General features: G+C 53.8%; 1 protein-coding gene and 1 pseudogene across 2 annotated transcripts; one reads left to right on the top strand and one right to left on the bottom strand.

Annotated features, from left to right (window-relative positions):
* The first annotated feature begins 2,283 nt into the window (after positions 1–2,283).
* LOC136291880 (malignant fibrous histiocytoma-amplified sequence 1 homolog) lies at positions 2,284–8,987 on the top strand (annotated as a pseudogene).
* On the bottom strand, positions 6,723–13,555 carry IRF7 (interferon regulatory factor 7). Of its 2 annotated transcripts, XM_066187788.1 has the most exons (12): positions 13,451–13,555; positions 13,079–13,216; positions 12,831–12,993; positions 12,437–12,599; positions 12,273–12,355; positions 12,079–12,124; positions 11,867–11,968; positions 11,595–11,792; positions 11,360–11,485; positions 10,844–11,224; positions 10,565–10,683; positions 6,723–9,873 (listed from the first exon to the last, which is right to left on the bottom strand). In XM_066187788.1, the coding sequence occupies exons 2-12, from the start codon at positions 13,099–13,101 to the stop codon at positions 9,727–9,729; spliced, it is 1,551 nt and encodes a 516-aa protein (XP_066043885.1). In that variant the 5' UTR covers positions 13,102–13,216; positions 13,451–13,555; the 3' UTR covers positions 6,723–9,726. The 2 variants fall into 2 exon arrangements, with proteins under 2 accessions (XP_066043885.1, XP_066043884.1); XM_066187787.1 differs by lacking the exon at positions 13,451–13,555 and having other exon boundaries at positions 13,079–13,275.
* Between the last annotated feature and the right edge of the window lie 1,264 nt (positions 13,556–14,819).

Here is a 14,819-nt window from a genome sequence, read left to right as displayed (position 1 = left end):
TTGGCACAATGCTTCACTCCCATCACTCACTGGGCTAGAGGAGTGTTGATGGCTGAATCCTGAGCATTTTGGAGTTAATCTTCCTTGTTTCTGTATGCTTCCTCTATGGAAGTGCAGCCTGGATGACGATCAGGAAGTGATAACTTTGGACTTGCTTTGCAGATTTTTGGAAAAGACACCATACTGAGTGCAGGAGAACAGTTGGCAGAGAAGGTATCGTTTTCAAGCTAAACTTGGAGCTAGAATACATACATGGAACATGGGTGTGGCATTGTAAATACAGACACTGCTGACAGACTGCTCGACAAACTAAAAATTCAGCAACTTTAATGGCACTGTTGGCACAAGAATGAGATCTAGTTGTGCATACACTTAGGCTGGAAATCGGACACCTCTGAATATCTCAGAGGAGCAATTCTGCCATAATCTGTCTGTATACAGAGTGAAGAAGGGTAGGTAGTGTGAAAAAAAAGGCTTGACCAAATAATATACACAACTACATTGTTTACCAGGAAGATAGCATCAGTCTGTTTCATTCCTTGGGCTGTTTCAGTGCTTTAAATTCTTGTTTAATGTTACCCTTGAACTGGCAGTAAAAATAAGAGCCTGTTGCAGGGTACATTAAGGGTGCCTGCACTGTAAGGCCTTTTAAATTTGTTACCTCTGCACCCGCCATTGCCTGAAGAGTGCAGAGACTGAAAACTACACCTTCTGCATGTGCTTTCTGCTGAATTCACATGAACAAGAATACTGGTTCTTTCATTCTGTCTGCCATTAAAATTTAATTATCAAATTGTAAGCTGCCCCCTGGGAGAGGCAATGAGAAACATACCTAAAAATGCCTCTTCTGGCATGTTCTAGAAAACAGTTTTTCTAGTATACTGTGTATACTACTTGCTTACTTTTTTTTCCCCTTGCTGGTTTACCCCCTTGGATCAGGTGCTTCTACCTGTTTAAGGAAAGAAATCTTATCTATTCAATACATGCTGTAGTTTGGTAACAGTATAACCTCTTTTCAGTGGCCTTTCATTCCTGTGCAAGACTGGTGATGCCAAACGCTCGTTCAGCGCAGGCGGGGAGGGTTGCTGCACCAGGAATTTGACTCGGGACCTACTCTGCCACCAGGTTTGTCTCATAGGTGACCTCCCTCCAGTACTGCTTTTGGAACGTAACCCTGGCCCTGCCATCTGGTCAGAGGTGCTCGGGTTCTTGAGAGCTGCCCTGAAGTTGGATGGAGAAGGAGAGGGTGGGGCTCCCTGGCAGAGGCCGGGGAGGCGGGAGCGACACAAGAGGAGGAAATGAAAGGGGGAGGTGAGCGCCTGGAGGATCCAGCTGGTGCCACGCCTGCTGGGTCATGGCCCAGCCCAGAGCCTGGGAGTAGCTGCCCTGGCCCTTCACTGCTCCGGGTCAGTGGTGGTGGGAGTCCTTTGGCTTGTCCCTGAGGGAGAGCCTGGGCATTTGGAGCATGTCCCACATTTCCATGGTGATGCTGAGAAATGATGAGTCAGTCCTGAGCAGGGTCCATTGCATAAGGGGCTGCTGTGCTTGGCATCGTGGGAGGAAGTGAAACAAGGGAGAGGAAAGCAAATCTAACCGTGTTTTGCTCTGGTATCGTGTGATTCCCGTCCTGCTTGTGCTCTCCTCACCTGCAAATCTCTCTTCTCCAAACTCTCTGTTGGGGGATATTCTCAGCCATCACTGAGGGCCCTGCCTGTGTGCCCTGTCCTTTGGGGAACCCCACCGTGCCTGCGTTATTTCCCCAGTCTCCCAGGGCTGGGAACACCCCTGCAGGGAATCACAGCGTCATCTGGAGGGGGGAGGATGTGAAAGAGGAAGTGTCTGAACTCACTGGCCCTGGCCTCTGCATCCCCGTGGCTGTGGTCAAGGGCTGCAAGTGGGCTGGCCAAGTTATTTGGGGAGCAGTTGTCCTGACATCAGCTCTGCCCCTGCAGCCCCACTGCTGGGGTTAGAAAACTCCCAGTTTTGGGGTAGATGCATCTGTGGCTGGAGCTCTTGCAGGGCTCAAAGCATGAGAGCAAATCTGTTGATGTGACACTCGGGCTGCAGGTCAACATCTGGTGGGAACTGTTCCTGTGTCTTCAGTCCCAGCCAAGATCCTCGGCTTCAGTTCCTCTCTTGAGAGGACACAGGAGCTGTTCAAGCAGTAATTGTGGTCGCACTGTTCAGCCAGCTCCTCTGCTTTTCCTTGCTGGCCAAAATTATCCCAAAGTCATTAAAAAAAAAAAAAAAAAAAAAAAAAAAAAAAAAAAAAAAAGTCTGTAATTCCAAAAGGTCAAAGTCTCTTTTAGCCAGCTTCCCTGTGCCCTGTGTCCAGGTCAGGAGCAGGAGGACAGATTGCATGAAGTGAATCTCTCCACCCGGAGGCTGCATGTGCTCCCTCCCACAGTCCTGAGCAATTCCGTGCTGGAGAGCCTTGACTTCGAACAAGCTCAGGAGCATCAGTGGCATTTCTAACTTTGCAACCTCAAGAAGCTGATACTTTGCAAGAATGAGTTTGTGGACCTTCCCAATGAAATCCAGAGCCTGGTCTGTTTGGAGAGCCTTGAGCTGAATCAAATCTGGATTACCCCAAAGTGGGTTTTCTCCCATCTCCTCAGGCTTAAATACCTGTGGCTGAACAACAACCGTCTCTGTCCCCTCCCCAGGGACCTTCCAGCTTGTTGACATGGCCTCCAGTACCTCAACATCTCCAACAGCCTGTTCAACCTGTGCAGCCTGTCCTGCAGCTGGCACACTTACAGGAGTTCTGTGTGCAGAATAATGCCCTTCACCAACTGCCCAGTGAAGTGTGTGCTGGTGCCATTCAGCAGATCCGGAATTAACTTCAGCCAAATTCAGCATGGTTTGGGGCAGGAGGACAAGGGGGTCAAGACCAGGTTCCTGGGGCCTCACTGACGGGGAAGTCCACCATCTGCAGAAGCCTGAAGCAAGGGCAATCCAAACTGGTGCCCAAGGAAGAGCAAACAATTGAGATAGAGATCAGTGAGTTCCAGATTGAGGACTTCACATTTCTCTTCTGGGACTTTGCTGGCCAGCTGGAATACTACGTGACTCACCACGTGTTCATTGCCCACTGGCACTCATCATCCTCATCATCAATCTTCACATGTGAGTACTGAGCTGGTTTGGATTCCAAGTAGAGTGGGGAAACTAAAAAGGAGCTGAGGAAACTTTGCACTGCACAGATTCACACCATTTCCATTGGACCATGAGGCCTGGTATTATCACCATTGGCATAGCCAGCTCTCCCCCTGTTTGCAGATCAACCTTTAAATCCAGCAGCTCTGCCATCACCTTGCCAAAGGCCTCTGTTTGGCGGGATTGAATAAGCATCAGCTCCTGACGTGACAACTGAACTACTAAATGGACTTGATTTCTGCAAGAAGCAAATCCCTGTGATCCCTCCTGTATCCTTGGTGTTCCCTGAACATGGAGGGAGCATCAGGCTTGGGTTTGGTGCTACAGAGGGATGCTCTCATCCGCAGCAGGGTATGACTCTGCTACACCTCATAGTTTAAGGATGGGGAACTGAAGGATAAGCTTGGATACAGCCAGATCTGGGCTCTTGTCCAGTGAACACCTGAGACAGCACAGAGTGTGTGGTCAGGCCTCTGGAGATCCAGAGGGTGAGATGTGAATTTGGGATTTTCTTTTTCTCCCTCCTCAGGTACCAAACTAACCACAAAACTTTCAAGGAGCTTGTTGGTTTCTGGATCAACAACCTGTCCATGTGAGTCCCAAAGTCAGTGGTGCTTCCTATGGGAAGCCATGTGGACTGCTGCCAGGAGCAGGAGGGAGCAGAGAAGACATGACATCATGGCCAGGATCACAGCCATGCTGGCAAGAGAGAAAAAAACAACCTCGCTCACTTCATCGACAACTGGAGGGCAGCGAGGAGTCCAAGTTTTTTGTGGACCAGTGAGAGAGGCTGAAAGAGATGGAGAGCTGCACATTATTGTAGGGCTGAGATTTTCCTGGGTTCTGGGTGGCTGAGGTCACCCTGCTGTCTCTGGCAGCCCAGTGTGCTACTGACTAAGGTGACCTGGTGCTAATGCATCAGGCCACTACTGCAGCCTCTCCCCAGGCTGGGGTGGACATGGCTGTGACCTGCAGGAGCCTTGCCCCTGGTAGGTGATGGACATCTCTTCCTGTGGCTTGTACCAAGTGCCTCAGGAGGAGGCTGAGGGGTCATTTACCATTTACCAGGTGATTTTCAGGAACTGCCACAGAACAGATGAGTGAAGGAAGTGCCCTCTGAAGCTGAGCCAGTGGTGTGTCTCACCCTGGGTGCCCTCGTGGGCAACAGGTCCTTGCTTTACCTCACAGGCTAGAAAACTCCTCCCAATGTGTTCTTGTCAGGTATGTGTTTCCTCTTTTCCAGATCTTAAACTTAGTTGCTGCCTACTGTACGGGTCCTTGTGACATCAAAAAGCTCAAGGCCACTATTTTGAAGCATGTGAAGAATGAGGAGCTCTTCCCTGAGGTCGCCCGAGTGCTGCCGCCCGTCTACAGGCAGGTGGAAGCTGCCGCTGTGGATATTGCACAGAGGTGGCAGACCATGGTGAGTGCTCTGTCACCTCTGCCACGCCTTTCTGAGAGGAGCTTCTGTCCCGTGCCTGGAACAGGCTCTCTCAGTGCTTTCCTGAATTGGGGATGGGCTCTCCAGTGCTTGCTGCACCTTCTGGCCCTGTTTGTGTGGCAGTGGGGCCACTGCTTGCAGTGTTAACGCTGAGCAGGCCATGTTGTCTGGTTTCTTGCTTTCCAATGATGTTTTTCTTTCTCCTGTTTTCCCTGTATAAGCAATTAAAAGCTTCTTGCAGGAAGGAGCTCCACAGCTTTAATGCAACTCTGTGGTTTTCAAATCTACATCCTGCTAGCTTTATTTAATGGCTCCTACCCTTCCCTAGACCCTTTTTCCGTGTGTCCTGTGACTTAGCAGGACTAGCAGGCAGCTCCAACCCCCTGCTTATATACCTAAAGCAGGTATGAACACCACCAGTTCCCAGTAACATCTCTGGCCGATGTAGGATTAGAGAATGAAAAGCAAATGCTTTTCTTTTCTGGAGATAAGCCAGATTTTGTTGCCCGTCTCTCTGCATGGCTGAATGACAGTCTGAGGTTTAACTGGCAATCTGAGGTTTTCTGGCTGGAAACAAACTTGCTTCCTCAAACAGTAATAACACCACCACCACCCCCCCCCCCCCCCAGTATTAGCCTCATTTTTCAGAAAGTCCTGGCAGGCTGTTGCCACTGCTGTGGCAAGTAAGGGCTGTGGGAGCTTCAGGGTGGCAGTTGGACAGCTGAGGAGAGGCATGACATTTTTGGTCAGTCAGCAAGCATCACTCTGATCCCAGCTGCTTCCCCGGGGATGGCATAGGTGACGAGGGGTGCTGCTGGTGTTTGTTGGCTCTCTGGAGCATCTGCCTTGCAATGCTGTGTCTGATAGATGAATGCTGAGCTCCTGCATCTCCCTCTAGGCATGATGGACCTGTAGTACCTACTCAGCAAGCACCTGGCTGGCATCCAGGACATCCTGCGGTACCTCCACCGCATCGGGCTCGTCGTGTGGTATGAGGAAATCAAGCACTTGGAAAGTACCGTCTTTCCCCAGCCTACATTTTTAATAGCGATGTTCAAGGTCAGTGTGGGGGTCTGGACCATCTCTATAGAGCCCAAGTTCTGCAGCTTTGCTGGGCTCCTCTCACTGCCACCTCATCTCTCCTTCTCTTCCCATGCAGCTCCTGGTGCAGCACCACCTCATCCAGCAGCTCGAGAGCATCTCTGTGGAGACGCTGATCAGGGAATGTGCCACCATCAGAGCCAGAGCCAGCTGGGTGTGGACCTTCAGGTCAAAGGTAACGCTGTGCCACCAGGCTGTGCGTGCCTTGGTGAAGCACCAGCTCTGTTCAGAAGGCATGTGGGATGTCTTTGAGGAAATCATGGGACACAGGCCTCACAGAGGGAGAGGGAACTCTTCAGCCTCCTGGAGCACTTTGAGCTCTGCCTGGAGGTGAAGCCCACTGAAGCACTCAACCTGCAAGCCAGGGAGTTTGTGCCTGGGAAGCCGTGGAAGACAACACGGAGCCAAGGTGAGTCCTGGTACTTGTTCCCAACCTATCTGAACCAGACAGAGGAAGTGTCTGAGGTGTGGGGAGGAGATCACCCTGAGGACCTCCACATCCATGCCGACTTCTCACCCGAAATACCTGGGGGCTTCTTCTAGAGGTAAGCACTGGTTTCTGTCCATCAGTGAGGCTGTGGGATTGAGTTTGCTCGGTCCAGTGCCAGGATGACTCTCAGCAAGTCCTTGGCTGTGGAGACTGTATCTGCTGAGGCTGGGAGTCAAGATACCAGGGTGCCACACACGTGTGGAGCCATGAGTGAACCCCTTGTGATGTTCACTGCCTGGATGTGAGCAAAGGCCACGCTCCTTCTGGTTCACCTTTCATCTGTGGGGGGTGTTTGGCTAATCTGTGCCCATCCAGGCAGGCAGAGGTCTCACAGTCTTACTCAAGAATGTTATAGGGTTTGGAACTGTACCAGTTTTTGGAACATCTCCTGGTTTTCTGGACTTGTGTCTAGAATTTTATCTGATGGTGTTGTGGTTAAACCCCAACCAACAACCAAACACCACAGAGCCACTCACTCACTCTCCCCAGCTGGACTGGGGAGGGAATCAGAAAAGTAAGGAAACACATGGGTTGAGATAAAGACAGTTTAATAGTTGAAATAAATTACAATAATAACAGTAATAGCAATAATAAGATCATCATGAAAAGGAAATAAGCAAAGAGAGAAATAAAACCCAAGAAGAACAGGTGATACAAATAAAAGAACAATTGCTCAGCACTAACCAACTCATGCCCAGCCTGTTCCCAAGCAATGGTCCCCTAGCCAGCTCTCCCACAGGTTTATGATGCATGATGCCACTGGGTATGGGATAACCCTTTGGTCATTCGGGGTCAGCTGTCCTGGCTGTCCCCTCCCAGCACTCCCAGCCCCCTCACTGGCAGGGTAGCCTGGGAACCTGAAAAATCCTTGACTTGATGTAAGCCCTGCTCTGCAGCAACTAAAACATCAGAGTGTTATCCACATCATTCTTATCCTAAATCCAAAGCAAAGCACTGTACCAGCTATTAGGAAGAAAATTAACTCCATCCCAGACAAAACCAGGACAACTCTGGAAGGATCTCTTGGTTTAGGAGGCTGCTTCTGCTGCTTGAGTTTTAAGTAGGCGAAGGTCATTATTCAGTGTCTGTTCTCACTGAAACTGGGTTCATATTTTCAAGTCCATCTGGTGCCATGCTTTCTCACAACATTAGGGATAAGCTAGGAGAAAAGTGGTGAAAGCCATGGGCAATTTCCTTGGAGATTCCTGGTGAAAGATTGCTCCTTCTATTCCATGAACTGGGTGGCCAAGGTGACCTGCCTCCTTGTATGCAATGGCAAAGCCCTGCTGATCAAAGAGAATAACCAGAGGGCCTACAGCTACCTGGAGAGCTCTGATGCAGAAAGCCATCAGCAAGGGCAGATAAGATCTGTATTTTATGACTCCCATCCCCATGTCTCTCCTTAGCTCTGCCCCTGCCACCTCCAGCCCCATGGGAAGTGTCCCAAGGAGCCTCTGCCACATGTCCTGATCTGGCCTGGATCCACCAGCAGTCCACTTAAAGGTTTCCCCTTTCTCCATGCAATTCTGTTCAGGGCTCCTCTAGAGGTATCACATGAAAGTGGAAAGTCAAGTTTTCATTCTTGTCATGGAGCAAATGGGTTGTGCTTCCCCAGAAGGCCCCAGCAGAGTACAGTCTAAGGCTGGGTCTTGAAGTGATAAGCAAAAGGGCCATTCAAGTTGGGGAGCTCTTCCAACATATCATTAAATTCCTTATGAAGGTTTGGTTAACTGGAGAAATGGAGTTGTCTGACAGTTGAGGCTGTGGGCTGGAAGTGATCTGTGGCTCACAACAGAATCTCCTGGGCTGCTGTGGCCGGGGGCTGTAAGAAAGCAAGGCATTCTCCTTTTGCCTGGAAGGGTTCTAGTTTCCCTGGGACTTCCTTGTGGCAGTTGTGCTCATCATCCAGAAGCTTGCTGAGGAGTGGCTGGGGCTGCACGTGTGTGAAGACTCCCTGCCGAACATCTGGCTGTCCCATGAAGTTCAGCTGGCCGGACGTGGATGGCACAGGTGCCATGTATGTACACACTGTGCCCTCCAAGGAAGGGCAGGACCCAGGTGGTCACTACTGCAATGCTGGTGTGGCTGGACAGCTTCTAGAAGCCATGTGAAAGTAGTCATGAAATTCATCAGGCACTACAGTGCCCTTCTCCTGATCACAGCAACTTCTGTGCCATGTGGTGTTACCACTTACTGGTGTGGGAAACTGGAGCATGGAGGGAAAGGTGAAGAAGCTGATACTCTGGGGCTCAGGCACATAAAGTTCCCTCTGGACACTTGCCCACATGTCCCTGTTTCATGGAGAGCTGAAGGTGCTCAGGCACCTGGGAGGGCAGCGGCTGTTCCACCAACCTCAGTTCAGGGTGGGAAGAGCAAGCCTCTTCCATTGCCTTGGCATCATATTCCATGGGAAGTGCTGAGGGCAGCTCCTGCTCCTTCTTTCCTGGGCTTTTTCCTCCTCAGGATAAAGGAAGACGTTACAACCTGCAGGATGTGTGGGCACTGTTGTGGTGCAGAGCTGCTCCTGCCCAAAGGTGAGCCCAGTGTCCCAAGTTTGTGCAACAACTGTGCTCAGGGGAATGAGGGCTGAGAGTTTCATGGAGCTGAGGTGCTAAGGGTGTCCCAGTCCCACAGTATCCAGGCCACTGGAGGAGCCCCCAGCACAGCCCTCTACTCACTATTACATGACAAGATACGGGACCACCACCTTTGGGCCCAGCGGCATCCAGGTCACTAGGCACACCGCTGCCTCCCCTTGCCCAAGGACCAACAGTCATGGTCAGGCTCCTGAAATGAGGGGATGCAGTTGCTTGCAGCCTGGGGAGGGCACACCCCATCTTCAGGCAGCCCTCTGGTTTCCACACTCTTCCCTGAGATCCTCCTGCACACCTCCTCCGCACCTCTGAGCTGGCAGTCTGCTGTTTCATGTTGTAGTTACGGCCTTGTTTTTCCAGAACATCTCCAGGGAGTAACTCTGGTCCAGTGCTCAACGAAGAATTACTTTTGTTTAGCCCAAGCCAAGCTGTCCTTAAGACACTGTGCTTGCAAGTCATGGTTGTAGCCTTAATGCATGGAAATAAATGCATTGATAAATGCCTCCCTTCACACTGGGAAGTCATCTCCTCTCAAATTTAAGGGGAGGAAGGCACTGATAAAGCTGATACCAGCCTGCCCCTGCCAGCAGGGATGTTGCTGAGACAAGGTTAGGCACGGACCCCCGTGGTTTTAGGGCTAGAAGAGGGTGGTGCAGATTTCAGACTGATAGCAGAGGCAGATACCCAGGCAACAGTAGCAAGAGAGAACTATGTTTCTTTACATACATGTTTTACCTTGGAAAAATTAAGAAAATAAATCTGTAAATTACCCACTCCACTAAGACATACACTAGAAGCTGCCAGAGGCAAAAAGCAATGTGTGAGCTCCAGGACTGGTCAGTGAAGCTGTCCTTGGGTTGGGGGGAGCTGGTTTGCAGAGCCTGGGATGCCCAGTGGTCCTGCTGCCTGTGCCAGGGCCACGGGGAGCAGGGCACGTGGGGTCAGCCCAGCTGCATGTTGTACTGCTCGATGAGTTCCATGAGGTCAAAGGAGTTGGAGAGCTGCAGGCTGATGGTGTGGCTGTCCAGGGAGGAGGCTCCCTCCTGCAGCACCTGCTCGTAGTAGTACTCACAGAACTTGGGCACCAGCTGCAGTGGCAAAACATGAGGGTTGGGGCAGCTGCCTGCTATGGCTGCAACAGCCTGCAGGGCCCTGTCCTCCTGGAGTGCAGGGAGGAGATGTCTGGGGCACCCTTTGTCTCCCCCAACCCCTGAGGGTCCCTGTCCTTGGGCAGCTGCCTTCCATACCATCCCACCCACATGATGAGTGTACTCTGGCCCACCCTTGCCCCACGTTTTCCCTGGTGCCCAAGGGTTCCCTCCCTGGTCATGCAGCCCCACGTTCCTCCAAGGGTACCCCTCCCCTGTCACTCAAATCCCCCACCTCTCTCAGTCCCCAAGGTACCCCCTCCTTGCATATCCAGATGTCCCTCTGCCCAGATCCCGAGGGCTCCCAAATTCCCATCTCCACTGCACACTGAAGGCCTCCCTTCTTTGGCACCTCACCTCCCCTGGCCCCTGAGGCTCCCTCTGCCCAGTCCCTGAGGAAACTCCATCACCTCTCCATCACCTAGGAGTCCCCATCCCTGGGCACCCAGAATCCCACTTGACTCAGTCACCAAGGGTCCCTCTTCAGGCACCCAGACCCTTCAACTCCCACCCAACTTGACCTTGAGGATCGCCCTCCTCAGGCACCCAGAATCGCAGCTCCCCTGGCCTCCATGAATCTCTCCCCTTCCCTGGGCAGCAGTGGGATAGTGGTGGGTTTTTGCTACTGCACCTTGACCAGGATGAGCTTGGACTCCTTAGGCTTGGCCTTGGAGAAGGCCTGCCCAAAGCAGAGGTAGATGGTGAAGTCAGGGGATCGCCGCCTTTGGCCGTTGCGGAAGTCCCTCAGCTCTGTGAGGCAAAACAGGGCTCAGTTTTGGGATGAGCCTAGGGGAGCAGAGGGGCTGGGAGGGTTTGGATACTTGTAACATCCTGGGGCTGGCTCCCATGAGCCCCAAACCAGGCTGGGCAGGAAACAACACACGGGGAACTTTGTGACACTCCTACCCACCTGTGCAAAACTCATTGAAGTCAAAGATGGGCGTTTCCTGGTCCCGGCAGAGCAGGTTGGGTGGGGGCTCCTCTACCCCCTCGAGCTGCTGGGACAAGGCCCAGAAGACCCTGCACTTCTCCCAGCGGGTGGCAAAGACCTTGTAGGCGCGTTGCTCCAGCTGCAGCCCCGCGACGCCCAGCAGCTCCTCGGTCATGCGCCGCTGCTTGCCATCGGCCACTCTGGCGGGGCTGGGGAAGTGCACCACGTGCCAGGGGCACGGGGCCTCCGGCAGGCTGGGGGCCTGGTAGGTCAGCAGGCAGCGGCTGCTGCCAACCACTTCCCGGTGGAACTCCCTTCCTCGGTAGTAGATGGTGACATCCAGGATGGAGACGATGCCATCTGCACCAGGAAGTGATCAGCAGCCGCATCCTCCAAACCGAAATGTTCCCCCTCCCCAAAGCACTCCCCAAGCATATTTACATATTTAATAATTGTAATAATAATTTATAGCTATTACTAATGAATAACCCTCACCTGTGTTATCCAGCAGCAGCCGTGGCTGTGGCACAGGGCTGGGGGCAGGCACGAACAACGCCGCCTCTGCCGCGTACTGCACGGGGACCGTGCCCTCCGTCAGGTGGCACGGCGCTGGCATGGCCCCTGCAGCGGGACACGAGTGGCATCGGCATCACCATTCCGGACACAGCGGGTTGGAGGCTGCTTTGGCACCACCCTGGCCTCTTCCCAGATCCTGCCCCACGGCACCCACCTGTGTCCTCAGGTGGCATGAGGCCCGTTGGTTGGTAGGTGTCCAAGGTAGGCTGCTCCACCGTGGTCACCCACTGTGGGAATGTCGTGGGAGGGAAGCAGCCGTTTTGGCTGGTGTCTGCATAAGGCTGGAGCAGCATGTCCTGCTGAGGCTGGAGCAGGGTGTCCTGGTGGGGAATGTCCCCTGCAGGGAAATCACCTGTGGGAAGGTGCTGGGGTCACTCACACGGTCAAGTCACCAACTCTGCACCCTGCCAGCAGAGCTGGTCTCACCTGCGGGCACCCAGGATGGGGCCAGCGAGCCAGGGTCCGGGGAGATGTCACACTGCTTCAGCAGGTCCTCCAGAATTTTGAGCTGTGTGGAGTCGATGCTTCCTAAGGGGGAGCACAGTGGGTAGGATGTCTCACAGCCACAAAATCGGCCCCAGCTGAGCCAAGTGGGTGTCCTCCTCCCCCCAGAAAAAGACTGTGGGACTCGTGCGTACCTGGGACAGCAATTGCTGAGGCCATGTCTTGGGGGTGGAGCTCCAGCTGGAAAGGGAATGAGAATGGGATCTTACTGCTGCGGTTGCCAGGCTCCCAGCCTCCCCCAGCCCACATTTTGGCCAGGTGCTGGGCTGCAGCACTGTTGCGGAGTGGCAACAGGCAACCCCCTGGCCTGCTGTGCCCACCCAGCTACCTGCAGCTGCTGTTGTGCTGCCTGCTGCTCCACCACGGGGTTTGGGACATTGGGATCTCCCTCCTGGCTGTTGTGGAGGTTGGCTGAAAGTAGAGCACCAAGAATGGGAGGTCCTGAGATTGCCCACCCCACCCAATACAGCCCCTCCATGGGGCAAGGCTCACCTGAGACAACAGAGAAGACCTTGTGGGGGTCATCACCACGCTTGGAATTGTCCTCTTCCAGCTTGAACATGTGGGTGCTGCTCAGGGCACAGCGGAAGTTGGTCTTCCACTTGGCCGGGTCCTCGGAGCCTTCCTCATACCTCCCACTGACCTTTGCCCAGGCCTGGGGGTGCAGGGAGGTGAGCATGGGGTCCCTGGCTACATGAGCATGGAGGTTTCCAGGGATGACTGGTCTTCCCCCACCTTCCCAGCTCCCGCCTTGAAGACCTCAGCTTGCTGCTGGTCACCATCCTATCCCACACACCTTGAAGACCCTGAGGCCACTGCTGGCGACCCCCACCCCGCCCACCTTGAAGGTCTCCACCTCGCTGCTGGTGACACCCATCCCACCCACCTTGAAGACCTCCACGTCACTGCTGGTGATGTCCTTCCTGGCGTTGTGCTTCCAGGGGACGCGGAAGATGGTGTGGGCAGAGTCGATCCATCGCAGCCCCGGGTACCTCCCGCTATTGATGGCGTTCAGCAGCCACTGTCCGAACCGCATCTTCTGGGCTTCCCTGCGGGCGCGGGACCGTCACCGGGGGAACCGGGGCACCTGGAGACGGCGACCCGCGGCGGGCCGGGGGTGCTGGGCGCCCTTACCCCTCCTTCTCCGGCGCTGCCATGGTGCCGGGTCCGCAGAGCCCCTGTGCCGTGCCGTACCGTGCCGCGCTGGGCGATGACTTGGACGCGGTAGGCGGTCGCGTCCTGCCCGATTCTTTATCCTCCCCTCCCGTTTTCCTGGAAATCACGTGTCCCTTCCGAAAGTGAAAGTGTCGCCGCTCCCACGGTGGGGCGGTGCAGCCGCTCCCGGGAGTGCCCGCGGGATGCTCCCGCCCCGGGAATGCCGCTGCGCAGCCCCGCGCACCGCCTCCCCGCACTATCAATAATTAAAATTAATAATGTAATTATAAATTATAGAACCAGACCTAAAGCTGAGCGTGGGACACGCGGAGCGCAGGGGATGGGCCGCACCTGCTCCAGCCGGGGCTTCCCGGGGCCGGAAACCCCCGGGCCACGTCCAGATGTTTATTTTAATCCTTCTTCTCCCGGCTGCCTTGGCTTGCACGCTTAGGCCGGGCTGCCAAAAATGACTAATAAAGGCCAAAGTGCAGCGGGCAGCGCTCGGCACAGAAGCAGAGGTGAACCAGCCCATGCCCACGACGGGAGGCGGGTCAAGGGCAGCGACAGCGGCCGCCCGGCTCTTCCCTGATCCCTTTGAGCTCTGCGGGGAGCCGCAAAACCAACCCGAACTCCCTGAGAGATTTTTCGACTTCCTTACCCAAGGACCTGGAAGGGGTGGTGCGGTCAGCCTTTTCCCCAAGGTGCTTTCCAATTTGAGGAAATTTCTTCTTTGCAGGAACTCTCTACTGCCTACTAGGCACTCTACATGGTTTTTCAGACCACTGCCTTTTGTTTCCCAGGGAATTTCCCACTTCCTTCCTAAAAAATCCCCCGTTTCTCTGCAGGAAATTTCCCAGTCACTCTGCAGGCTATTTCCTCTTTGTTTCCTGGAAAATGTCTTTGTTGCTTTCCAGAGTCCTCCATTCCTGTCTATGATTTCCCCCTCTGCTTAGAGGATCTCCATTGCTTTCCTGGGAAATTTCCCAATGACTGTTACTCCCTGGTGAGAGGAAAGCTCACGTCTTTACACTTAGATGGGTGAAGGTGTGGGTGTTGACGTCTTTGAAATGGGTCCCAGTGTCCCCACTGACTTCGGGCAGCGGCTTTGCTGCAGAGCCCAGACAGCTCGGCTCCCGGCACAGACACGGGTCTGCACAGCCCGAGGTTCTGAGCTTTGGGGTACAGTAGTAGGTTCAAGGGGGGAATATTGGTGGGCAGTTCGGGAAGGCTGCACCTTCCTGGTGCCTCGGCCAGTGGGGAAAGGAAGAGGGAAACGCGTGGCCGGGAGCTCAGGATAAAAGGAGGGTGCCCCCTCTGGAACCTTGGGAGAGAAAACCCCGCAGGTGTGCTCTGGTGGATCTCTCCCTTTATTTGAATAAAGTTGCGGGTCTCCCTCTGTCTCCTTTTTGGGCATAAGCTTCTGGTGTTTGTGGAATTTTCCTGATAATTGGGGATTTGTCTGGGATCCTTCCACTGTCTGGGTCGGGCAGGCAGCAGGAGAAGCTGGAGGCACCTCACCCAGTTCTGGTGACCAGCTCCCTTGGTTGCTGACCAGCAGCAGGAGATTGATTTGGTACCTGAGACTGTCCAGGAGACAGATGAGGGGCGGACCAGGGGGGTCCGTGAAGAGTCAATAGGAAAGGACCATTGGACATGGATGCCTGGAAAGGGGCAGGATGGGAAAGTCAAGAAGGGTCTCAGCAAATCTCACCGGTGAGTA

This window comes from Chamaea fasciata, unplaced genomic scaffold, assembly GCF_029207755.1.
Source record: "Chamaea fasciata isolate MVZ Bird 193981 ecotype frontalis unplaced genomic scaffold, bChaFas1.0.hap1 SCAF_7, whole genome shotgun sequence".
Lineage (NCBI taxonomy): Eukaryota > Metazoa > Chordata > Aves > Passeriformes > Sylviidae > Chamaea > Chamaea fasciata.
Note: the sequence above shows the minus strand (reverse complement) of the source record. Positions and strands in the feature narration are given on the sequence as shown.

What these genes read in the sequence shown, in the direction of transcription:
- IRF7 (XM_066187788.1), bottom strand. Translation starts at nt 13,101, where the DNA reads ATGGCAGCGCCGGAGAAGGAGGG. An exon ending in GGTCTTCTCTGTTGTCTCAG is followed by an intron (nt 12,356 to 12,436) that starts GTGAGCCTTGCC and finishes CTCTACTTTCAG; the next exon opens with CCAACCTCCACAACAGCCAG. An exon ending in CTTCAATGAGTTTTGCACAG is followed by an intron (nt 10,684 to 10,843) that starts GTGGGTAGGAGT and finishes TTTGCCTCACAG; the next exon opens with AGCTGAGGGACTTCCGCAAC.